Source organism: Myotis daubentonii, chromosome 1 (assembly GCF_963259705.1).
Source record: "Myotis daubentonii chromosome 1, mMyoDau2.1, whole genome shotgun sequence".
Lineage (NCBI taxonomy): Eukaryota > Metazoa > Chordata > Mammalia > Chiroptera > Vespertilionidae > Myotis > Myotis daubentonii.
In genome coordinates this window covers 140,955,013-140,981,824 of record NC_081840.1, presented here as the reverse complement: position 1 = coordinate 140,981,824, position 26,812 = coordinate 140,955,013, and the positions used below count along the sequence as shown (strand labels likewise).

At 40.6% G+C, this 26,812-nt stretch overlaps 1 protein-coding gene across 4 annotated transcripts in view; it reads right to left on the bottom strand.

Moving 5' to 3' along the window:
- The window catches only part of MASTL (microtubule associated serine/threonine kinase like), a 45,628-nt gene that overhangs the window by 7,979 nt on the left and 10,837 nt on the right, over positions 1-26,812 (bottom strand). For 3 of the 4 annotated variants that reach the window (XM_059661026.1, XM_059661034.1, XM_059661007.1), the window contains exons 3-9: positions 25,912-26,051; positions 25,159-25,247; positions 21,311-21,417; positions 20,708-20,858; positions 6,770-6,942; positions 3,646-4,788; positions 1,618-1,759 (exon numbers count right to left, since the gene is read on the bottom strand). In XM_059661026.1, coding sequence (XP_059517009.1) covers positions 1,618-1,759; positions 3,646-4,788; positions 6,770-6,942; positions 20,708-20,858; positions 21,311-21,417; positions 25,159-25,247; positions 25,912-26,051 — 1,945 coding nt within the window. The remainder of the gene's footprint in view (positions 1-1,617; positions 1,760-3,645; positions 4,789-6,769; positions 6,943-20,707; positions 20,859-21,310; positions 21,418-25,158; positions 25,248-25,911; positions 26,052-26,812) is intronic. The other variant, XM_059661017.1, reaches the window with a different exon arrangement.

The following is a 26,812-nucleotide window of genomic DNA, read 5'->3' as shown; positions in this document are numbered from 1 at the left end:
CTCACTCATTTGTGGAAAATAATGAACAACATAAACTGATGAACAAGGACTGATCCAGAGATGGAGAGGCATCGATCAGACCGTCAGGCCTCGGAGGGAAGGTAAGGGAGGGTGGGGGTAAGGGGGAGAGATCAACCATATAGGCCTAACCAATGGACACGGACAACAGGGGGGTGAGGGCATGAGTGGGGGAGATAGGGGGTAACGTGGGGATAAGGACACATATGTAATAACTTAATCAATAAAAAAATTAAAAACAAACAAACAAACAAAAACAATAGAGGATATAGAGCCCTAACCGGTTTGGCTCAGTGGATAGAGCGTCGGCCTGCAGACTGAAGGGTCCCAAGTTCGATTCCGGTCAAGGGCATGTACCTTGGTTGCGGGCACATCCCCAGTAGGGGGTGTGCAGGAGGCAGCTGATCGATGTTTCTCTCTCACTGATGTTTCTAACACTCTATCCCTCTCCCTTCCTCTCTGTAAAAATCAATAAAATGTATTTTTAAAAAAAAGATGTAGAAGAAAGGGCTCAGCCGGCATGGCTCAGTGGCTGAGCGTCGACATATGAACCAGGAGGTCATGGTTCAATTCCCGGTCAGGGGCACATGCCCGGGCTGCAGGCTCCATCCCCATTGTGGTACATGCAGGAGGCAGCCAATCAATGATTTTCTCTCTCATCATCGATGTTTCTCTCTCTCTCTCTCTCCCTCTCCCTTTCTCTCTGAAATAAATATATATAAAGATGTAGAAGAAAGGGTTATGTTGTGGGTTGAATCATGCCCTCCTGAAAAAAGATAAGTTGAACTCTTAACCTTGAGGTTCCCTGACTGTGACATTTGGAAATAGGGTCCTTGCAGACATAATTAGTTAGGTTAAGATGAAGTCACACTGGAGTAGGGAGGGTCCCTAATTTAATATGACTGGGGTCCTTATAAGAACACAGCCCTGAGACTACAGAGACAAAGGAGAACACATATGAAGAGGGAAGATTAGAGTGATCCATCTACAAGCCAAGCATGGACCTGTCAACTCTTTGATTTTAGACTTCTAGCCTCCAGAACTGTCAGACCACAAATTTCTGTTGTTTTGAACCACCCAGGTGATAGTACTTTGTTACAGTAACCCTCGGACACAAATACGGCTCATTTTCAGAATGTAGGAAGGGAAAAAAGGATAAGTGAAAATGTCATCCTTTTTTCCCTATATTTCAATTTGAAAAATGGCTCATTTCTGGCTTGACCCTCTGGTGAGGGTACAAGTGAGGTTAAGCGCTAAACGGGAACAGGCTTCTGCAGACTGAACAGAGGTATTGGCTCAACTTTGTATGTTTTGAGCCCAAGCTACAACAGACTTGAGGAGACGTTTAAAGCAAAGGACACCAGGGCTGAAAGGTGGGGCTTCTCTGGGTCACTGAGACTATACCAGAAGCAAACAACAAACGGCTGCATGCCTTTTTTCCCGGTAACAAATGCTATATGTAGGAGGAAAGAGTAATGCATGAGTTAATTTTCTTCTACTTCAGGTAATCCAAGTACCAAAGAAATTTAAAACAATTTTACCTCAAAAGAAAATGTAGTGATAGGTACACTTCAAAAACTCAAGACATGTCTGCCTTACCATGGGCCCTGCCTAATAGCAGCTCAGGTGCGAGGTAGTCTGGGGTTCCCAGGATTCGCCCATCATCCACTGGGGCTGCCCCTCTTCTCACACTCTTTGGAGTTCGATATGGAGTTCCTGACTTGACCTGACTTGGGGTCTGCTAATTTAAAAAAAATTTTAAAAAGACAATAAATATCTTAATTCTTTTTACAGTGAACAGAAATGCCAAAACAAAAAAGCTGGGCATAAAGGACATACTCATATCCTTAATTTTGAAAAAGGACTCATAAAGAATTATAATTATACAAAGTCCTCATATCTAACAATACTCAATAGTTTAGGTAACACCAACTATTTCAATGAGATCTGGACATGCAAGAAAAAATGAAAACGTTAACAACAACAACAAAAAAACTCCACTGTAGGAGCCTGAGGCTGACAAATGACTGAAATATTATGATAATATGTAAGATAGAACTAAATATAAATAACCTCTTGTGCTAACTGGAGTTTAAGTGCTTAAGGTATTTTGTTGTCTCATAAGGACTCTGAGCTCAGCAGGACAGAGAGCATTATCTACAGACAGAAGGGAAACAGACTCTGAGGGTAAGGGACTTCTAAGTCACCTAGTAAGTTCTGAATAGAAAACCCAACTTGTAACTCTCAAATTTCTACTTTTTTAAAATTATGATGTCTCTCCAAGGGGAAAATAAAAGGGGTTAGAAAATAAAAATAAGACTTGGAATATGTATTTTCAACGTTTTTTCTGTAAAGAAGAGATCACCTAAATATGTCTTTAGAAGAGAGCAGAGTAGATTTTAATTTTATAATGCACAGATTTTCTGGGGTCAAGTGAAAATATGTAGTTATAAATATACTAGAGGCCCGGTGCATGGATTCGTGCACCAGTGGAGTTGCTCTGCCTGGCCTGTGGGGATAGGGCTGAAACTGCCTCTCCGACATCCCCTGAGGGGTCCCAGATAGGGAGAGGGTGGTTCTCGGGTGACACCCCCCGGAATTGGACTTCCTCCACTCTGGTTCCAGGTGCGTCACCTGAGAACCGCTGCTGCCAAGTGACCACAGCTCGGCAACTCCTGCTTTGAGCATCTTCCCCCTGGTGGTCAGTGTGCATCATAGCTACTGGCTGGTCGGCCGGTCACTTAGGCTTTTATATATATATCGACTAGGGGCCCGGTGCACGAAATTCGTGCACTGGGTGTGTGTGTGTGTGTGTGTGTGTGTGGGGGGGGGGGGGGAGTGTCTCTCAGCCCAGCCTGCCCCCTCTCACATACTGGGAGCCCTCAGGCGTTGACCCCCATCACCCTCCAATCGCAGGATCGGCCCCTTGCCCAGGCCTGACGCCTCTGGCCTAGGCGTTCGGCCCGGGCAGCGGGGACCCGCAGCTGCAGCGGCCCCACAATCGTGGGCTTCGCTTTAGGCCCAGGCAAGGGACCCCTAGCTCCTGGGACTGCCAGCTTCGACCGTGCCCAGCTCCCATCGCTGGCTCCACCCCTACTTCCTGCTATCACTGGCCAGGGCGGAAAAGGAATCTGATTCTCCGATCATGGCTGGGGGGCAGGGCAAAGGCGGCCTCAGGGCCACCTTTGCCCTGCCCCCCAGCTCTTAGCTCCCCCCTGGGTTTCTGATCACTGTCAGTGGCAGGGGGCTTCTTCCTGCTTTCCCTTTCGCCTCCCTGCATTGTGCCTACATATGCAAATTAACTGCCATCTTGTTGGCAGTTAACTGCCATCTCAGTTGGCAGTTAATTTGCATATAGCCCTGATTAGCCAATGAAAAGGGTAGCTCGTACGCCAATTACCATTTTTCTCTTTTATTAGTGTTGATGATCGTAAATATGTGTAAGTGTATAGAGCAGTACAACCACTAGTTTTACCTTTCTGCATTAAAACTTCCAACAAATTTTCCAGTAAGTAAACCAAAACTGTATGCTTAATATCATATAGTTTAGCTGAGAGGCAAGAGTCTGGCCTTCATAGTTTACTTTTCTACCATCCAAAGAACAAAGTGTTAGAAAGTTATACATACCTGATTTGGCAAGTAGGATCTTTCTTTTTGAGTTGGGGTTATGGCCATGGGGTATGAACCACTATAAGCACACGAAATATCCATTGCATCTAAATTAATGCTCATTTTGGATGGTTCTGAATTATTGGATACATTAATATGGCTGTTAAAACTTCGAAAAGCTACAGCATTTCTTTTAGAGACGGTTAATGTTTTCAACACCTCTGAAGAAGGAGCTAACATTTTTTGGTTACTGTCTTGGACAACAGGATTCTCATCACTTTTTGGCAAGGTACTTTCTTGGCAGCCGAGTGATACACTAAGAAAGTCTTCAATATTTGACTCTTCAAAAGAAGATTCTTTGATGCTTTTGTTTGGATTTAAGGACTGCCTTTCTAATGGACTTTCCAATATAGAAATTCCAGGAAAAGATGAATCAGAGTCCATACAAATACTTTTAGAAGCTCTATCATCATCAGAACATAGAAAACTAGAACTTGAGTTGTCCTTGTTATTTTTGTCACAATCTTCATCCAGTTCGCACATAAGATTTTTTGCTATCACTGGGATATTTGTTTTTTCTGGTGTTTGTTGTTTATCCATAAAAGAATCGACCATATTCTCCTTATAAGTACAGTCATTTTGCTGACTTCTATATACTGATAATTTTAGGTCCTGAATTTCAGTTGTTAAGCCTGTACTTTGATTTGTGTAACAATCTCTCATTACATTATTATGCTTATACTCTATACAATTTTTTTTATTCAGTATAGTTTCCTGACAAGGACTGGAGTCAACTAACTCAAAATGTCTCTTAACACTTTTTTTCCCAAGGTGCTCTTCAGTTATACCAGCAGAATTTACAGTCCCCTGATTTGACTGATGAAAACCAGACTGGCTTGTGCAAGTGGCCATATTAGTGTTATTTATATCCAGTTCTCTTGCTTCCCAAGAATCTTTCCCAGAGAAGCACTTTTTAGCAAGGTTTACACAAGAGCTTCCACTGGCAGGAATGGCACTACTATTCTGGATGGGAGAAAGGGCTAATTCAAGATTCTTCTTATTGAAACTTATGGTCTCGATGTCATTCGTAGATTTTGTACATAAAGGCTTTTCAGTTGTGTTCCAACTCATCATTGGAGAGCCCGATCCATCGTCATTTTCCTAAGAGGAGAGGGAGAACCATTTTTTAGTTATATAAAGCTGAGATTTTTTTAAACTATTAAACCTCTGTCCACTTAGGTGGAATAAATGCCTCATAAACTATTATGCTACTTATTCCTACTTTCCAATGGAACAAAAGAACGATGATAACACATAATTAAAAAGCAGCATAAATTATAGCATACAATTATAGCATACATTTATACACATTATTTAGAGTGAAACACTGGTCTAAAATGTAAATCAGTTACTCTATAATACTTATTTCATACTCTATTACATGTTATTTAAGTAGAACAAATTAACAGGCAACATATTTAGACAAATTTTGGAGTAAGGCAGCATTATGTATATATCTTCTTTGCAATAGGAATATCATTGATTTTGTTTTGAGCTGCAAAAGTACAGGGCTTGATATAAATATAGTTAATAGTAAATTATAGCTAAAATATTATTAATATTATTTGTTAAATATACTTTTATTGATTTCAGAGAGAAAGGGAGAGAGAGAGAAACATCAATGATGAGAGAATTATTGAAGGGCTGCCTCCTGCACAACCCACACCTCAGGATTGAGCCCGCAAACCGGGTATGTGCCCTGACTGGGAATCAAACAGTGACCTTCTGGTTCATAGATCAATGCTCAACCATTGGGCCAGGCCGGCGGGAATAGTAAAAAATATTATTAATACAAGCATGTATCACTTCAAACAAGTATAATAACACCAAGCTGATAAGGATGAGGCTAAATTAGTGGTAATTTATAATGAAAAAAACAAAAATAACATGGGTTAAATCCATTGTCAATAAGTTGAATTAATGATACATTAATAACAAAATGTTTTTCTTGAAAACTGAACTCCAACCATCTACAGATGTTCTTGGGCAGGGGTCCTCAAACTTTTTAAACAGGGGGCCAGTTCACTGTCCCTCAGACCGTTGGAGGGCCAGGCTATAGGTTAAAAAAAACTAGTCGGCTGCTAAGCAACTGGCAGCGGCAGCAAAAACACCTGGTGGGCGGGAAAAATGTTTTCGGCGGGCTGCATGTGGCCCGCAGGCTGTAGTTTGAGGACCCCTGTTCTTGGGTGATATGAGCTTTGTACCTAATATTGCAAATTTGTGCATTAATTAGGATTTTTACAAGATCATTCAATTAGAGGGAGTCTTCAATCACTATCTTTAATAGTACCTATTTTTGACAATGAAATTGTCATGTGAAAATGAAATTTTATTAACTTAGTATTAATTCGGAGCACTTAGTCATAAACCAAAGAAAATTCCTGAATTACAACTCATTGATCTGTAAGCACAGAAATGATGCATTTGGGGATTAGCACAGGGTTTATCAGGGTTCCTTTGTCCTTCTATAATCCAATCATTGCATTCCTCAGGGATGCAGAAGTAGAGGAAGAAGGCAAAGCTGTGTACAGTTGAAATAGTATATTTTTTTCTTGAATAGGACAGAAATGAAATAATAGTAATAGTAATGCAAATCTGGTTTATTCTGTAACATATACGTATTACCTACAGAGCAGCCTATAAGGAGAAAAGGAAAAACAATTGAGAAATCCTGTCTTAACTAAAAAACTCTTAGGTAAAAGTTATTTCTTATCCAGAAGGGTTGCCATTCCATTAAATGAGAAACTGGCAGAAAACAGTACAGAAAGAGGTAGTGTTAGTTTAAAAAAAAATCAACAAGCTAATATCGGAATCACAGGTAGGAAATTAAAAAAAGTCTATTTAGGTGTCTAGACGACAAACATTTACTATCAATTTAGAGCAAAAATTTTAAAAATTGAAATCTCATATAAAATATTTCAAAAGAATTTGACTGAATGTACAGGAAAATTAAGAGTACCTTTACCGCTGTTGATGTAACAGCTTCATTTCCATACAGTATTTAAATGAAAAGGTAAAAAGTGTTTCTATCATTAATTTCACATACATAATTGGTTTTCGTTAAGATAAATTTCATTCTAACCTGGCAATCTTTTTCCCATGTAGGACTGCTGTGGCATTCAGATTCCATGCTGGATACGAAAGTGTAGGACTGACTACTGGCACTGGATGTAGCCAGCCTTTTCCTAGACTGGAGTAGATTAGAAGTTAGACACTTTACAGGCATTCTGGGGTTGGAGGCAACTGTTTCAAAACCTGTAGGGAAGAGAAAATATTGAAGCTTATGACACATCTTTCTTAAAAAAAAGAAAATTTTTTTTTACTAGAGGCCCGGTGCACTAAATTTGAGCAAGGTTAGGTCCCTAGGCCTGGCCAGCATTTAGGGCCGATCTGTGGGATGACCGGCGGGGCGATTGGGGGGAACCTTAGCTGGCATCTGCCTTGGCCAGTCTGGCTCCACACCCTTGGCTGGCCTGGGTCCTGCGGGCTGGGGGCAGCTCCTGCGTTGAGCGTCTGCCCCCTGGTGGTCACTGCACATCGTAGCAACTGGTCGTTCTGCTGTTTGGTTGATTTGCATATTAGGCTTTTATTATATAGGATTCATTTCAGAAAGGAAGGGAGAGGGATAGAAACATCAATGATGAGAGAGAATCATCGATTGGCTGCCTCCTGCATGCCTCCTACCGGGGATTGTGCCCACAACCTGAGCATGTGCCCTTGACCAGAATCAAACCCAGGACCCTTCAGTCCACAGGCTGACGCTCTATCCACTGAGCCAAACTAGCTAGGGCTGACACATCTTTTTTTTTTTTTTAAATATATATTTTATTGATTTTTAAAAAATATGTATTTTATTGATTTTTTACAGAAAGAAAGGGAGGATAGAGAGTTAGAAACATTGATGAGAGAGAAACATCAATCAGCTGCCTCCTGCACACACCCCACTGGGGATGTGCCTCGCAACCAAGGTACATGCCCTTGACCGGATTTGAACCTGGGACCCTTTAATCCACAGGCCGACACTCTATCCACTGAGCCAAACTGGTTAGGGCTTTTATTGATTTTTTTTACAGAAAGGAAGGTAGAGGGATAGAGAGCTTGAAACATCGATGAAAGAGAAACATTGATCAGCTGCCTCCAGCACACCCCCCACTGGGGATGCGCCGGCAACCCAGGTACATGCCCTTGACCGGAATCGAACCTGGGACCCCTCAGTCCGCAGGCTGACGCTCTATCCACTGAGCCAAACCGGTTAGGGCTGACACATCTTTCTTAATTTCTCATGGAACCTGAATCTTTACAGATAATTAGGCAAAGTATTAAGTATTGCACAACAGAGCTATTTTTTTTTAAATTAATCCTTACTTGAGGGTTTTTCTCCATTGATTTTTAAAAAGAGTGGAAGGGAGGGAGGGAGAGAAGGAAAGAGAGAGTGAGAGAAACATAGGGGCCAGGGATCAAACCTGGAACCCAGGTATGTGACCTTAACTAGGATTCAAACCTGCGACCCTATGGAACGCAGGACGACACTCTAACCACTGAGCAAACGAGCCAGGGTATATCATAGCTATTTCTATGTAAACAATTACTTAATCCATAAGGATGGCTTTCACTGTTTTTGATATACTAGTACAAATACTGTTCTGGAACCAAGATGGCGGCACAGGTAAACACCACTACTCACTGCCTCCCACAACCATGTAAAAATTACAACTAAAATACAGAACCATCATGCAGAACTGCCTGAAAACTGGCTGAATGGAAGTCCTACAACTAGAGAAGAAGAAAGCACACTGAAGGGAGGAGGTCTGGAATGGGCTGATCCCACACCCATATGTGCCAAATTTTTAATTGGGAGGTAGATTGTCTCTGTGGAGGCCTCCTGTGAGGAGCAAGGGGTCCCAGCCCCACACCAGACCCCCAGACCAGGGTTCTAGAGCTGGGAAGAGAAGTCCCTAAGCCTATAGGCAGTGAAAACCAGTGGGGATTGTGGCTGAGTGACATCGAGGCTGCTGGATATCCATGTATTCCTCATTTTTACTTTATTTTTTATTCTTTATTATTTAAAGTATTACTTATGTCTCCTTTCCCCCCTCCCCTATCAAACTCTCCCTGGCCACTCCCACCCCTCAGCACATGACCCACACCCGCAGTGTTCATGTCCATTGGTTATGATTACTGGTGTATGCATGCATATAAGTCCTTTGGTTGATCTCTTAACTGCCTTCCCTCTGAGGTTTGATGGTCTGTTTGACGCTTCTGTCTCTGAGTCTATTTTTGTTCATCAGTTTATGTTGTTCATTATATTCCACAAATAAGTGAGATTAAGTGATATTTTTCTTTCTCCAACTGGCTTATTTCACTTAGCATAATGTTCTCCATGTCATCCATGCTGTGTGAATGGTAAGATTTCTTTCTTTTTTACAGTAGCATAGTATTCCACTGTGTAGATGTACCACTGTTTTTTAATCCACTCATCTGCTAATGGGCACTTGGGCTGTTTCCAGATCTTAGCTATTGTAAATTGTGCTGCTATGAACATAGGGTTGCATATATCCTTTCTGATTGGTGTTTCTAGTTTCTTGGGATATATTCCTAGAAGTGGGATTACTGGGTCAAATGAGAGTTCTACTTTTAATTTTTTGAGAACACTCCATACTGTTCTCCACAGTGGCTGCACCAGTCTGCATTCCCACCAGCAGTGTACGAGGGTTCCTTTTTCTCCACATTCCCGCCAGCACTTGTTTGTTGATTTGTTGAGGAAAGCCATTCTGATAGGTGTGAACATGTTTTCATATGTCTCTTGGCCTTCTGTATGTCCTCTTTTGAGTGAAAAGTGTCTGTTTAGGTCCTTTGCCCATTTTTTGATTGGATTGTTTATTTTCCTTTTGTTAAGTTTTATGAGCCTGTAAATTTTTGAGATTAAACCCCTATTGGAGATAACGTTGGCAAATATGTTTTCCTACGCAGTAGGTTTTCTTGTTGTTTTGTTGTTGGTTTCTTTTACTGTGCAGCTTTTTATTTTTATGTAGTCCTATTTGTTTATTTTCTTCTTAGCTTCTATTGCCCTAGAGGCTGTATTAGTAAAGATATTGCTAAGACATCTGTCTGATATTTTGCTTCCTGTGGATTCTTCTAAGATTTTTATGGTTTCCCTTCTTACATTTAAGTAGTTTTTTAAATATATTTTTATGGGTTTCAGAGAGGAAGGGAGAGGGAGAGATAGAAACATCAATAATGAGAGGGACTTATTTATTGGCTGCTTCCTGTATGCCCCCCACTGGGGACAGAGCCCGCAACCTGGGCATGTGCCCTTGACAGGAATTGAACCTGAGACCTTTCAGCCTGCAGGCCTATGATCTATCCACTAAGCCAAACCGGCTAGGGCCCAGGTGTTCCTCTTTTTTAAAAAAAATGTATTTTATTGATTTTTTACAGAGAGGAAGGGAGAGGGATAGAGAGTTAGTAACATCAATGAGAAAGAAACACCAATCAGCCGCCTCCTGCACACCCGCCACTGGGGATGTGCCCACAACCAAGGTACATGCCCCTGACTGGAATCGAACCCGGGACCCCCCAGTCTGCAGGCCGATGCTCTATCCACTGAGCCAAACCGACCAGGGCCCAGGTGTTCCTCTTAAAGGGCCAGTGCATGAACTTACTGGGACTCGACCCTTCTGAGCTCCAGCGCTGGGCGGCTTTGGGGGACACAGACACAAACAGGGAGGAGTTGGATTGTCAGGCCTTGGGGCAAGAACCTGGGGGGAGCTTTGTGGGGCTGCTTGCAGGGTTATTGTTCCTGTGCTGGAACCTCCCTGTCTCAGAGCTGACTAGCAACAATATGAGTTTCCATTGGTCTGGCTCACACGGTTTGTTCCACCTTGAGGATTCCCTGGGACCCTGTCCCATCCAATTTGCAACCTCACTTAAGCTGCTTGCAGCAGCTTTTTCATATAAATGGCCTGTCCTGGTTCAGGCTTCAGACTTTGCTAAAATCTCTCAAATAAGCTGCAGCTGTTATCAGTGTGCCCCAAACCTATCAGTAAAAGGCCCAAGACCCACCACTAGCACCAGCATGCCTTGCTTCACATCTAGGTCTCGTTTGGGTGCTTCCAAGCTCAATGTAAATAGCCACCATCTGCAAATTTCTCTGTAGCTCCTGCAAGGTGGCCTCAGGTAGTAGCTGACTTTGCACATCCTTGGAGGCCCTATAGCCAGTGAACCTGGTGGACAGTTTTAAACCTTACCAGATTACAACTCTACACATCCACAAGTGATATACTCAAGGGGCAGACTCAGTGAGCACCAAAGCCCCACTGAAGCAAGTCCTGCTTTGTAGGGGTGTTTCTGCACAGCAGCTCTCTCACTGTAGTGGCAGTTGGTCCTGGAGGTCAGTTCTTCCCAGTGACACTGGGAAATCAAGGCTCAACTACAAGACTGTGCACACAGCCTACACAAGGGTGCACCTAGAGTGGGCCCTACAGGACACCTACTATACAAGGCCACTCTACCAATTCCAGAAGACATAGCAGCTCTTCTTAATACATAGAAACAAACATAGGGAAGCAACCAAAATACAAAGATGAAGAAATGTCACAAATGAAAGAAATGGAAGAAAGGAAACTACTGGATACAGAGTTCAAAACCATGGTTATAAGGTTACTCAAGGATCTTCATGAGAGCTTCAAAAGATTTACTGAGACTTTCAAGGGTCTTAGAATTTCAAAGACATGAAAAAGGACGAGTCAGAAATTCAGCATACACTAACTGAAATAAAGAATAATTTAGAGGGATTCAACAGTAGGGTAGAGGATTCTGAGAATCAAATCAACAATTTGGAATATGAGGAAGCAAAAAACACCCAATCAGGAGAGCAAAAAGAAAAGAGAATCATGGAGCCTGTGGGAAAACTTCAAATGTACCAACATTCACATTATGGGGTTGCCAGAAAGAGAAGAGACAGAACAAGATATTGAAAACCTATTTGAAGAAATAATGACAGAAAACTTCCCCTACCCGGTGAAAGAAATAGACTTAACATGAAGTGCAGAGAGTTCCAAATGAGAGGAACTCAAAGAGGCCCACACCAAGACACATCATCATTAAAATGCCAAGGGTTAAAGAAAGACAAAGAGAGAATCTTAAAAACTGCAAGAGAAAAGTAGTTAGTTACCTACAATAGAGTGCTAATAGGACTATCAGCTGATTTCTCAACAGAAACTTTGAAGGCCAGAAGGGAGTGGCAAGAAATACTCAAAATGGAGAACCAAGATGGCGGCATAGGTTAACGACGGAGTTTGCTGCTTTGAACAACTACTTCAAAAGTGAAACTAAAAGACGAAACGGACATCACCCAGAACCACAGGAACGCTGGCTGAGTGGAAGTCCTACAAGTAGGAGGAAAGAGAAACACATACAGGCACTCAGAGGAGGCACAGTGCTGAAGTCAAATTCTGAGGTGCGGAGTGCGCGGAGCGGAGGGCGCGGTTGGCGTTTTCAATCGGGAGGGAGTCGCAGACTCTGAGCTCCAGATACAGGCGAGTCTTTAGGGACCCAGACTCAAACGGGAGAAGCGGGACTGTCTGGCTTCGGTCAGAGCGAGTGCAGCTTTCTCTCCCAGCTTTGCAGGGGGTGCTGGGACTGGTGAGGCAGAGCCCCTGGGGACAGGACTGAGAGCCGCCATAACTGCTCTCTCCGGCCCGCCCTGTTGATCCTGTGCGACCCGCCCTGCCCAAGCCCTGCACAGAGGCATTTGCCGGATAGCCTCAGGCAAAGGCTAGATTAGCACCTCCCTAGAGGACAGAAGTTCTCTCACTGCTGACACAGCTGATTCTCATAGCCACTTGGCCTGGAGGTCAAACCCTCCCTGGTATTAGCTACAACAATCAAGGTTTAACTATAAGACTGCGAACAAAGACCACTAGGGGGTGCACCAAGGAAGCATAACAAAATGCGGAGACAAAAAAACAGGACAAAATTGTCAATGGAAGATAGAGTTCAGAACCACACTTTTAAGGTCTCTCAAGAACTGTTTAGAAGCCGCCGATAAACTTAATGAGATCTACAAGAAAACTAATGAGACCCTCGATCTTATATTGGGGAACCAACTAGAAATTAAGCATACACGGACTGAAATAACGAATATTATACAGACTCCCGACAGCAGACCAGAGGAGCGCAAGAATCAAGTCAATGATTTGAAATGCGAGGAAGCAAAAAACACCCAACCGGAAAAGCAAAATGAAAAAAGAATCCGAAGAAAATACGAAGATAGTGTAAGGAGCCTCTGGGACAGCTTCAAGCGTACCAACATCAGAATTATAGGGGTGCCAGAAGATGAGAGAGAGCAAGATATTGAAAACCTATTTGAAGAAATAATGACAGAAAACTTCCCCCACCTGGTGAAAGAATTGGACTTACAGGTCCAAGAAGCGCGGAGAACCCCAAACAAAAGGAATCCAAAGAGGACCACACCAAGACACATCATAATTAAAATGCCAAGAGCAAAAGATAAAGAGAGAATCTTAAAAACAGCAAGAGAAAGAAACTCAGTTACCTACAAGGGAATACCCATACGACTGTCAGCTGATTTCTCAACAGAAACTTTGCAGGCCAGAAGGGAGTGGCAAGAAATATTCAAAGTGATGAATACCAAGAACCTACAACCAAGATTACTTTATCCAGCAAAGCTATCATTCAGAATTGAAGGTCAGATAAAGAGCTTCACAGATAAGGAAAAGCTAAAGGAGTTCATCACCACCAAACCAGAATTATATGAAATGCTGAAAGGTATCCTTTAAGAAGAGGAAGAGGAAGAAAAAGGTAAAGATACAAATTATGAACAACAAATATGCATCTATCAACAAGTGAATCTAAGAATCAAGTGAATAAATAATCTGATGAACAGAATGAACTGGTGATTATAATAGAATCAGGGACATAGAAAGGGAATGGACTGATTATTCTTGGGGGAGAAAGGGGTGTGGGAGATGCGGGAAGAGACTGGACAAAAATCGTGCACCTATGGATGAGGACAGTGGGTGGGGAGTGAGGGCGGAGGGTGGGGCGGGAACTGGGAGGAGGGGAGATATGGGGGGGAAAAAGAGGAACAAATGTAATAATCTGAACAATAAAGATTTAATTAGAAAAAAAAAAAAAAGAAATATTCAAAATGAAGAACAGCAAAGACCTACAACCAAGATTACTCTCTCCAGCAAAGCTCTCATTTAGAATTGAAGGTCAAATAAAGAGCTTTGCAGATAAGAAAAAGCTAAAGGCATTCATCACTACCAAACCAGTATTACATGAAATGTTGAAGGGTATTTTTTAAGAAGAGGAAGAAGGAAAAAAAGATAAAAAATATAAACAATAAAATGGCAATAAATACATATATATTAACAATTAAATCTAAAAGTCAAAATAAACAAACAAGAAATTTAATGAACAAACTAAACTGGTTAATAAAACAGAGTCAGAGGCATGGAAACATGGAACAGACTGACAAATCTCAGAGGGCATAGGGGAGAGGCGGGACAAAGAGATTAACCAAAAGGTCATCAAAGATCTTAACTAAGGACACAGAAATAGGGTCTTGAAGACCTGGGGTGAAGCAGGGTGGTAAGTGGGTGGAGGGGGGGCAATGGGGGAAAAGAATGGAGAGTATCTGTAATACTCTCAATAATAAAGACTTAAAATTTTTTTTAGAAACTTCATAAATGGTCCTAACTGGTATGGCTCAGTGAATAGAGCGTCGGCCTGCGGATTGAAAGGTCCCAGATTCGATTCTGGCATGTACCTTGGTTGCGGGCAAATCCCCAATAGTGGGTGTGCAGGAGCCAGCTGGTCGATGTTTCTCTCTCATCGATGTTTCTAACTCTCTATCCTTCTCCCTTCCTCTCTGTAAAAAAAAACAAAAACCAATAAAATATATTTAAAAAAAAACAACACCTCATAAATGATACAAAATAAAACAAAAACTGTTTTGAGAGTTAAAAAAATACTTTCAACATTTGTAAAGTAAAAATCGGGACAAGTGAACTAATTTATAATTAGGAGGAAATCCATTTGAATATTCATTACCCAATTTGATAAAGGAGCATTATTGATGTATTATATCCAGATGTGACAGGATTATATCCAGATGTGACAGGAGGCTCAAATGTGACTAAATTTTCTCAGTTCAGTTTGTATTTAATTAGAAAATATAGCTTTATTTTAATGTTGAAGTTTATGTGCTTACAAGTGTGAATTATACACATTCATAAAGGATTTATTTTTTTAAACCACTGGGTAAAACAAATGAGTAATGACAAAGTGACTAAGAGTGAGCTAGTGGAAGAAAGCAGCACTATTAACATGATACATATTCCTTCATTGTGTAAATAAATAATGATGCCAAAAACTATTGCTCCTGAAGATATAATTAGACACAACAGATAATCATGATTTTACCAAAGATCATAAAACATAAAATATAAAGATTTTATACCTATATAAAAAGATACCTTTATCTTGTTTTCCTTTTTCCAAAATGGGTGAACACAACTTTAATCCCAAATAAATTATTAATCTTAGATTTTTTATTTAATCTTATTAGAACTTTAAATCTGGAAGAAGCATTTCAAAGTCCATCTAAGACAACTTTCTTTTTGGCACATAAATCTGTCAATGGAATTCCTGAAACTCAGTGGATACTGTTCTTGATATTTGACCAAACTGTTCAGTTGCCTTTCCTGGTAACATGGAACTTGTGTCTAATCCAATGCCATGTGCATACTGTGTATCTGCTAATGAGTTCTTTCTGGATCACTATGATCAGACCATTCCTAACTAGGAACCCCTGATGTCTCTTCTTTTCCCACAGCTTAAATTCTAGGTTCCTGGTAATACCTGAGCCTTCCCTATTTACCTGCTAAGCTTTCTTTTCTATTGTACATACTTCTCATCCTATATAATAAAAGAGAAACACGCAAATTAGCCATCCCTCCACTATGCTCAAGCCACGCCCACCAGCCAATCAGAGTGACTATGCAAATTAACCTGACAAAGATGGCGATTAATTTGCATATGCAGGTGTCAGGTGCCCCAGGAGGTGATGGCGGCCATGGCCGCAGGGTCCCAGGACCATTGCTGGTCTGGGAGACAAGGCTGCCCACGCCTAGCCATGCCCGCGAGCTCCTGGGATCTTCGCAGGCCCGGGAGGCAGGCCGAAGCCACACCCACGGGCTCCCAGGACCTTTGCTGGTCCGAGAGGCAAGGCCCTCCTGCGCCTAGCCATGCCCGCAGGCTCCCAGGACCTTGCCGGCAGAGAGCAGAGCAGGAGAGGAGTGGGCGGAGAGCAGGAGGTTTGGAGGACTTGACAGAGCAGGAGACCGCTGGATATAGAGCAGAGCGAGAGAGAGGGCGGCTTGGAGGGCGCGGCTCCCTCTGTCACCCCAGCTTCCTCATCACAGCTGTGGAAACTAACAGCAAGGAGGAGGAAGTCCCACCCCCACAGAATCAGCCAGTGGTCAGACAGCTCTCAGTGGCCTGATAGACAGGACTCTCATTCACCTGCATCTCAGACCACAACAGTAGAGAGGTGGGACTATGTCTAAAGAACAACTATTGATACAGCGTAGCTCTGCAACCGAAAGATGCTGGCGTTATCGACAGAAAATGTCTGCAGAGCATTGTGCGTCTGATCTTAAAAGAAGGTGGCGCCTGCAACAGGATGTATCTGAACACCAGCTATTAGGAAAATGTTGCTCTGATGCTGAAAAACACTGGCGTTATTGACAGAAAATGTCTAAAGACCAACGTGTCTTTGAAGTTGAAAGGAGGCGGTGGCGACAACAGACTATGTCTAGAGAACAGTCATCAACAAGTACTACCAATACTGGTAGGAACTGCCTTCTCAGCAAAAATGGAGTACATGAGGATGCAATTCTTGAACATAGTTGTGGTGGAATGACTATTTGATGTGAATTTTGCCTATCCCTAAATTTCTCTGATGAAAAACCATCCGATGGGAAATTTACTCGATGTTGTAGCAAAGGGAAAGTCTGTCCAAATGATATACATTTTCCAGATTACCCGGCATATTTAAAAAGATTAATGACAAACGAAGATTCTGACAGTAAAAATGTCATGGAAAATATTCGTTCCATTAAATAGTTCTTTTGCTTTTGCTTCCATGGGTGCAAATATTGCATCGCCATCAGGATTTGGGCCATACTGTTTTAGAATACACGGACAAGTTTATCACCGTACTGGAATTTTACATCCTTCGGATGGTGTTTCTCCGGAAGTTTGCTCAACTCCATATTTTGGATACAGCCGAAGCTACAAGTGAAAGATTAGCAACGCCAGAAAACCAGGGCTGCTCAGAAAGACTAATGATCAACATCAACAACCTCATGCATGAAATAAATGAATTAACAAAATCGTACAAGATGCTACATGAGGTAGAAAAGGAAGCCCAGTCTGAAGCAGCAGCAAAAGGTATTGCTCCCACAGAAGTGACAATGGCAATTAAATACAATCGTCACAGTGACCCGGGTAGATATAATTCTCCCCGTGTAACCAAGGTTGCTGTCATATTCAGAAACGAAGATGGAGAACCTCCTTTTGAAAGGGACTTGCTCATTCATTGTAAACCAGATCCCAATAATCCAAATGCCACTAAAAGGAAACAAATCAATATCTTGTTTCCTACATTAGATGCAATGACATATCCTATTCTTTTTCCACATGGTGAAAAAGGCTAGGGAACAGATATTGCATTAAGACTCAGAGACAACAGTGTAATCGATAATAATACTAGGCAAAATGTAAGGACACGACTCACACAAATGCAGTATTATGGATTTCATCTTTCTGTGGGGGACACGTTTAATCCTATTTTAAATGCAGGAATATTAACTCAACAGTTTATCATGGATTCGTATTAAAAAATGGAGGCCAATTGGATACATTTCATCAAAACAAACCAATCTAAGTTAAGAGCTCAAAATTATAGTGATCTGATGGAATATCTCAAATGTAGATCTGAAAATGACAATGTGCCAATTGGTAAAATGATAATACTTCCATCATCTTCTGAGGGTAGTCCCAGAAATATGCAGCAGCAATATCGGGATGCTATGGCAATTGTAATAAAGTATGGCAAGCCCGATTTATTCATAACCATGACATGCAACCCCAAATGGGCAGATATTGCAAACAATTTACAATGCTGGCAAAAAGTTGAAAACAGACCTGACTTGGTAGCCAGAGTTTTTACTATTAAGCTGAATGCTCTTTTAAATGATATCTGTAAATTCCATTATTTGGCAAAGTAATAGCTAAAATTCATGTCATTGAATTTCAGAAACGCGGACTGCCTCATGCTCAGATATTGTTGATATTAGATAGTGAGACCAAATTACGTTCCTCTAATTAATTCCCTTTCAATGTGCACAAATTTCGTGCACCGGGCCACTAGTCTCTATATATGAAAGCCTAAGCAACCGTTATGACTGAACAACTTGTCGACCAGTTGCTATGATGCACACTGACCACCAGGGAGCAGACACTCAATGCAGGAGCCACTCCTTGGTGGTTAGTGTGCTCCCACAGCCAACCTCCTGTGGGTCCTCCCCATCCCCCTGCTGGCCAACCTCCTGCAGTCCCTCCCCCCATCTGGTTGCCCCCCCCCCCCACCATAGGCCTCAATCACCGGCCAGGCTGAGGGACCCCACCTGTGCACAAATTCGTGCACCACGCCTCTAGTCCTCACATAATATAGTAAGTCCCTATGGTGTGAAGGTGGAATATACTTCCATGTGTCTATGCCTTTGCTCATGCTAATGCTTCTATCTGAAATGCTCTTTTCCACTATACTTGCAGTTAAGTTCCTCTTTCTGAGTCTAGCTTGGCTGTTGCTATATCTTTATTTAGAACCATTCCTGATTTTCCAAGTTAGTATTTGTCACTTTCTGTTTTGCATAAAAGTATGCCTCTGTGACATTTATTTCATTGTTATTGTTACCATTTTATACTTATAATCACCACAAAAGTATAATTTCTTCTGAGGCAAGGATATCTTTTATCCATCTTTATATCTATAGGACAGTGCCTTGCAGCTATCTAATTCTGACTACAGAATGACTAGGGGAGTTACAATTATTTTTTCTTAAGACTAAGGCTATAAAATAACATTGGCATATTATATACCAGGTGTACCGGTTAATAATGCGGATTTTGTAATCAAAGAAAACATGATAATTTCAAGAGAAACATCAAAAGTGCTTTATTCAAGGTAATGTCCATCGCTAGCTACACATTTCCCCATTGTTTAGGTAATTTGTGGAGGATACCCTCCCAATAGAACTTTTCTTGTTTTGAGGCAAACCATTCAGAGACCCAATTTTCCACTTCTTTGTACGTTTTGAAGTGCTGCTCAGAAAGTGCGTGTGCCATCGATCAGAACAAGTGGTAATCTGAAGGAGCAAGGTCTGGTGAATATAGCGGGTGGGTTAATACTTCCCAAGCAAGATCTTTTAATGTATCTTTAACTGGTTTTTAAGTGTGTGATGGTGCTTTATCATGACGCAAAATTACTTTGCCGTGTCTTCTGGCACATTCTGGTCGTTTTACAATCAAAGCGTCGTTCAAATTGACCTGGACGTTCTTTGTCTTTCACATCGAAATCATCACTTTTAAAGCGTTTTAACCAGCGTTCACAAGCATCTTGAGATGGAGCATGTTCATCATAAGCTTCCCGAAGTATATGATAACTTTCAGCAGCACTTTTCTTCAAAATAATGAATTAAAACTTCTGGCAAATGCTTTTTTGGCACGAAATTCAACATTTTTAAGCATAAAAATATCTATGATGTTAACATCTTCAGAAAATTTGACTTATAAGTTTTGAAGCTTGTCAATACAAAATAACATACATATCAAATTGCATATATATCAGCATATGTGTTAACTCCATCATATTGAAAAAAAAAATCCACTTTATTAACCGGTACACCTGGTATTTTATCAGTCTTTGTTTATCGAACCTATATATATATATTTCAGGCATTTTCATTTTTTACAGTGGTTTTTTTTTAAAATATATTTTATTGATTTTTCATAGAGAGGAAGGGAGAGAGATAGAGAGTTAGAAACATCGATGAGAGAGAAACATGGATCAGCTGCCTCCTGCACATCTCCCACTGGGGATGTGCCCGCAACCCAGGTACATGCCCTTGACTGGAATCGAACCTGGGACCCTTGAGTTCACAGGCTGACGCTCTATCCACTGAGCCAAACCAGTTTTGGCTTTACAGTGGGTTTTGACAGAAGAAACAAGATTCAATAATTTGGAGGAAAGGATAAGTGAACAGAAAATTGTATTTGCAACCAGGACTCAGCTTACCCATTTACTAGTGTGCGACTAAACGTTTTCAAATATTAGCTTTCTCATTTGCAAAAAGAAGATAACAGTATATGTTCTAGACATGTACAGATTTGTTGAGGACCAAATTAAAAATGAGGTAACATCCATGAAAACAACTAACACTCTGTTATTCACACTCCCAAGATGAAGAAGATGAGTGCGGAGAACTAAATTGCCAAGTAATAAAGAGTGATGTTAAGTACCATATAAATGTCAAGTGTCCCACTCTCCTCTTCTAGAACTTGGCTTTGTATTTTATTGTATGCTACTTAAAAAATTATAACTTTTCTTTGACTATTTTATTTAAAAAATCTTTAAGAAATTTTACAAACACATAACAATATTACAGGTATTACATCTTCTCTATATAAGATTTCCATAGATCCAATATAGTGAAATCTACCCAATGGTCATTCCAATGCTATCGATAATTGAAGATTATCTCATTAGCTAGAATTTCTGTTCTGTTGAGTTAAACATCTGCAACAATCCCTGTCAGAGGTAGTGTCTACACAATGAAATACAGGCATGCCACAGAGTATTTAAATATCTGTATTTTTTTTATCGCTAAATTGATATTAGAAGTAAACTTTTTTCTTTTATACTCACATGATTTTAGTAGTTTGCTAGAATAAGGAGTACTGTCCGTTTGTTCTACAGACATAGGACAAATTTGTCCTTGAGAAAGCTGTGATGTTTCAGATACATGGGCTGAAAGAATATTTGCAGAGTCTTGACTTTCTTCTTCAACTGGTGGGTGCTATAAAAAAGAGAAAGACAAATATAAATGTTAATATTTATCTTCACAAAAACACCACCTACTGGTAAGTGCATAGACCTATGTAGATTAATTCTCAGAATAACCTCACATGCTTGATACTTACATTAATTAAAAAAAACAACCATATATTTTTATTGATTTCAAAAAGGGAGAGGAAGAGAGAAATATCAATGATAAAAGAAAATCATTGATTGGCTGCCTCCTGCATGCTCCCTACTGGGGATCAAGCCTGCTATCTGGGCCTATGCCCCTGACCGGAATTGAACCCGGGACCCTTCAGTCCACAGGCTGATGATCTATCCACTGAGCCAAACCTGCTAGGGTTACTTACATTCATTTTGATCGTTTATTTAAAAAGAAAAATATTTTATATTTTAAATGGCAATCATGAAAGGCCATGTTATGTGATTTTTTTCTTATCAAGTACTTACAAATCCCAAAGAGCTGATGAGAGATAATATTTGTCCTGGGGTCCTTGAATAATCTTGCCTAGGTTTAGCCATTGATGGTGTTATAAGGATATCCATCATATTGATATCTATGGAAAGAAAAGTATATGAAATTTTTAAAAATTTTAACTGTCATTGACTAAGTCTATAATCATATGTCCTGAATTTTGCCCCTCTTTCCACATTAAATTATCTACCAATTGGCTTGTGCCAGACACAGGAAAGCCAGATGCCATAGAGCCGTGGTTGGCAAACTGTGGCTTGCGAGCCACATGCGGGTCTTTGGTCCCTTGAGTGTGGCTCTTCCTAAGCCTTAGGAGTACCCTAATTAAGTTAATAACAATGTACCTACCTATATAGTTTAAGTTTAAAAAATTTGGCTCTCAAAAGAAATTTCAATCATTGTACTGTTGATATTTGGCTCTGTTGACTAATGAGTTTGCTGACCACTGCCATAGAGCAAACATAAAAAAACTAAGCCACTGATTGAAATCATTAGTCTGATAAAACAGTCTTGCTCTGGAATGACTAAAATTCAGTGTAATGACAAAAAGTCGTAGCTTTTCAGGGAGTACTCAGTCACTAAACAAGAGTGTTATCTAACTGGCAACAAAATAATTCTTGGTAAATAAAATATTAGAAAAGGTGGTGGTAAGCAAAACTAAGAAAGAAATCAAAAGATAGTAGGAATATAAATTAAATTTCAATATCAGAATCTATTTAAGGACTTAATACAAATTATGGGCCTTTCATGTTAATTAAAATATGCAAATATAGGTCAAGATAGAAATTAACACAGATCTTTATATAACACTGTAAAATAAAATAATTCAACACCCACATATAATATCATATTATTTCTTGACTAAGGACCGGTGCATGAAATTCGTGCATGGGTAGGGAACCTAGGCCTGGCCGGCAACCACGGCCCATCTGTGGAGTGACCAGCGGGGTGATCGGGGGCCCCCACTGGCACCCACCTTGTCTGGCCTGGAGCCTGCGGGCTCAGGGCAGCTCCTGTGTTAAGCATCTACCCCCTGATGGTCAGTGCACATCATAGTGACCGGTCATTCTGCCGTTCAGTCGATTTGCATATTAGGCTTTTATTATATAGGACTAGAGGCCCGGTGAACAGTAATTTGTGCACTAGCGGGGGGTGGGGGGGGGGACTCCTTCAGCCCGACCTGTGCCCTCTCACAGTCTGAGACCCCTTGGGAGATAACAACCTGCTGGCTTAGGCCTGCTCCCCAGGTGGCAGATGGCAGGCCCGATCCCGTGATGCCTGCCCCGCCTCCCCGGGTCGCAGATGGCAGGCCTGGATGGCGGCGGATTGCATTGCCCTGCCCTGCCACCCCGGGCCGCACACGGGAGGCCTGGATGGCGGCGGGCGGGCGGTGGCTCACGCTGTGCCACCCCACCTGCAGTATGGAAATTTAGCAGCCAACTTTGTTGGGTTAATTTGCATACTCTTCTGATTGGCTGATGGGTATAGCAAAGGTACAGTCAATTAGCATCTTTGCCTTTTATTAGTGTAGATATGTCAAAAATGGTAAGAGAAGTTTAGGATATAACTTTGCATGGGATATAAGACTTTTAAAAATTGACTGAAAATTTGAATGTAACAAATTTCATTTATGTCATCTATATACCAGTATATAAAAGATTAAGTGTCCGTCCTTCCCTCTGATCAGTACCTATGACGTGCAATGACCACCAGCGGGCAGATGCTCAATGCAGGAGCTGCCATGATGCACACTAGCCATTTAAAAATAAACGGCACCACAGATCTGGCACCGACAAAACATTTGGCTTCCCTAAGTGGGACACAGACCCTGCCACCACCCCGGAGCGACATCCCACCAAATTGCAGCCAAGGCTACCAAGACCTCATGGCACAAAATGTGGCCTACAACGCAGCCCAGCCCAGAAACGGTAGCTGTGGGCGCTGGGTAATGACGCCACATAGCAACGTCCAGCTTCCTCTCCCTAGCAATTAGCCTCCTTGAAGTTTCTTCAGCCCAGGAACCTGACTTGCTTTATAGTCAGGTGCAAACATTTTATAGTTCAACCAAATGTTTATGAAGCATTTTCACATGCCTCATCTCATTTGATCCTCACAGAAGTCCTGGAGTAGGTAGATAGGAGACTCAGTGGAATCCTATTTTCTTTTCATTAGCAAGACAACGGCAATTTAGAAAGTTTAGAAACTTGATCCGACTGAAAAGAAGAAATGGTGGAACTTGAAAATGACTTCAGGTTTTCTCACGGTGCAGAATATAGTCAAACACTGCTATAGTTAAATATTTTACCCTTTCTTCTCCCTCCACGATCTACAATAACATGCTTCATGTTGATATTTACTGCTGTGTTGCTGACAATTACCTGAAAGTGAAGTTGGGGTGCTTCACTGGGCTGAAAAATGTTTAGCTAAATCAGAAAGCAGGTCGAATTAAGCAAGTTTATCTATATACATAAAAGGCTAAGTTGACTCGCACATGTGCGATACATATAAAAGCTCTCACTGGAGCCAATTACACGCGTATGTTTCCATTTGCCATTGTCTATCATGAATTTGGTTGACATTTCTATTATAGAAAAGGGCGACTAGAGATACTAAAATATTTCTTCTAATTAATTTCCTTAGTATATGTGTATTTGTTAATCATCACCTGAGGATATTTTTCCATTGAATTTTAGAGAGAGAGCGGAAGGGAGGGGACTAGACAGGGAGAGAGAAACATTGCATGCTCTCTGCAACTGAGGTACATACCCTTGATCGGAATTGAAACTGGGACCCTTCACTCCAGGATCTGATGCTCTAGCCACTGAGCAAAACTGGCTAGGGCCATTTACACCTCATATTGATAAAGCAATAAGTTCTTTTTTTGTTGTTGCTAGTTTAATAGTGTAAAATGATTCATTTATTATTTTTAATATGTGTGTGTGAATTGTATTTTCATTTTCTTTACCCCTTGTTTAATAAGGTCTTATTGTTGGTCAAATATATTTGGATAAGTTCTTTAGCTATTAACTGTTCACCATGTAATAGTTATTTTAGGAATTTTACTGATGTTTAATTGGTCAGAATCAGTTTCAGTAGAGGTAAAAAGTAAAAAAAACCCCAGAAATTGTGAGTTCCTCTTCAAAGATCTAAAGATCTTCAAGGACCTTTGAGGATTTAAAAATAATTATTTATATTTTTCATCTTTAATTGAAAGAAAGGTACCATTACATCTTTCCAGTCTATTTCAGAACAAATAATTATAAAAAAACAGTGTAAGTTAATGAAATGTGGTGTCTAAAATTTATTGGATTTTCTTTTTAATCCTCACCTGAGGATATGTGTTTTTTAAAAACTATATTTTTATTTATTTCAGAGAGGAAGAGAGGAGAGAAACATCAATGATGAGAATCACTGATAGGCTGCCTCCTGTACACCCCCAACTGGGGATCGAGCCTGCAACCTGGGCATGTGCCCTTGTCTGGAATCAAACCCCGGACTCTTCAGTTCACAGGCCAATGCGCTATCCACTGAGCAAAACTAGCTAGGGCAAGGATATGTTTTTTATTCATTTTAGAGAGAGGGAAGGGGGGAGAGAGAGAAAGAGAGAGAGAGAGAGAGAGAAGAGGAAGAGAGAAAGAAATATCAATAGGTGGCCTCCTGTAGGGGTCCTAATTGGGGATCAAACCCACACCTAGGTATGTGTCCTAACTGAATCGAACCCGCAACATTTTGGTATATGGGACGAAGCTCCAACCAACTGAGCTACCTGGCCAGGGCTAAAATTTTTTGGATTTTAAAAAAGGTACTTACCTGCTATTTTTCTTACCTCTATTCAAAGTGACTTTGGAAAGGCCAAAATCAGTTAATTTAATATGACCTTCATTAGAAATAAGCATATTGTCTGGTTTCAAATCCCTGCACATACAGAAAATAAATAGGATATGATTAAAAGAGAGCTAGTATTTATGTTAGAGTTTTCTTGAGGGGAAGAAAAGTTACAGAAGTCTCAAACCCTATTTATTTCCTTTAAAATAAGGCACTCATTGGTGACTTTGAAACTATAGAAAAGTCTAAAAAGCAAACAACCTTTTATATACATGAATCTATAACAAAGAAAACTAATTTAATGGTTATCTTTTGCATCACTCATTAGATAGTTCATAAATGAAATCAATGTCATTAGATATAATAAATCTCAAGCTAGGTCAAAATCCTATTTACTTCTTTCAAGGAGGTTAATGACAAGCTTTCATAGAGCAGAACCACTAAACCTGAATTTCTTTGCCCACCATAAATCAGCTGGGATTATAAAATACGGTAATTTTGTATGGTGGTAAAGGATTGGAAAAAAACACAATTCAATATTTATTATAATAAAGTGGTACACTCATGATCAAAGCAACATATTAGTAAAAACACAAGGACACAAAGGGAGAACTGATGGAACCCATTAATTTCACATGTCAATAATAGACTTTAGATAACCTGGATATATGGGCAAATGATTATGCAAATATTTAAAACATAATTTGATTATTTGTGTTTTTAAGTAATAGTCCACAGAAAAGTCAGTTTTTACCTGTGAATGATTCCGTGTCTATGAAGGTAATCTAGAGCCAGTGCCACTTCAGAAATATATTTCACAGCCATCATTTCATCAAAATAACCATATATATGTAGGAGAGATTTCACATCTCCACCAATAAGATATTCCATTAGCTATCAGAAAGGAACATAAATGTTGGAAAATAAAACCAATATGATTACATTAAAATTTATATTATTTGAGCATCACAGTTACATAGTTTTAGTATGGTTCTCTATGAAGAACCATAGTTTAGTATGATGCCACTCAGTCTGCATTAATACCAGGTTTGGTCATGTTACCATATACAGTGGGGCCTTGACTTACGAGTGTCCCGTCTAAAGAGTTTTTTGAGATACCAGCTGTCTCTCGGCTGATTTTTTGCATTGAGTTGATAGAGTAATTTGAGTTAACGAGCTCAGTCTCGGAACGAATTAAACTAGTAAGTCAAGGCCCCACTATAGTTGTTTTCTTTTCAATATATATATTTTTTATTGATTTCAGAGAGGAAGGAAGAGGGAGAGATAGAAACATCAATGATGAGAGAGAATCATTGATCGGCTGCTTCCTGCATACAGTCAACTGGGGATTAAGCCTGCAACCTGGGTATGTATCCTTGACCAGAATCGAATCCGGGACCCTTCAGTCCGCAGGCTGACTCTCTATCCACTGAGCCAAACTGGCTAGGGCTACCATATAGTTGTGTTTTTTTTTGAATTTTTGAATCAATAAAGTCTTAGAATTAACAAAATACAATAACAAAGGATCATAACTGGTTAGCAAATGGTCTCCTCCCTTTTTCCTTGCCCTTGTACTTATTCCAACCTTAGTAATCTATCCATGTGTCTGTATATATCCCACCTCCATGATGACATTGATCCTTGGCCTTCCACTA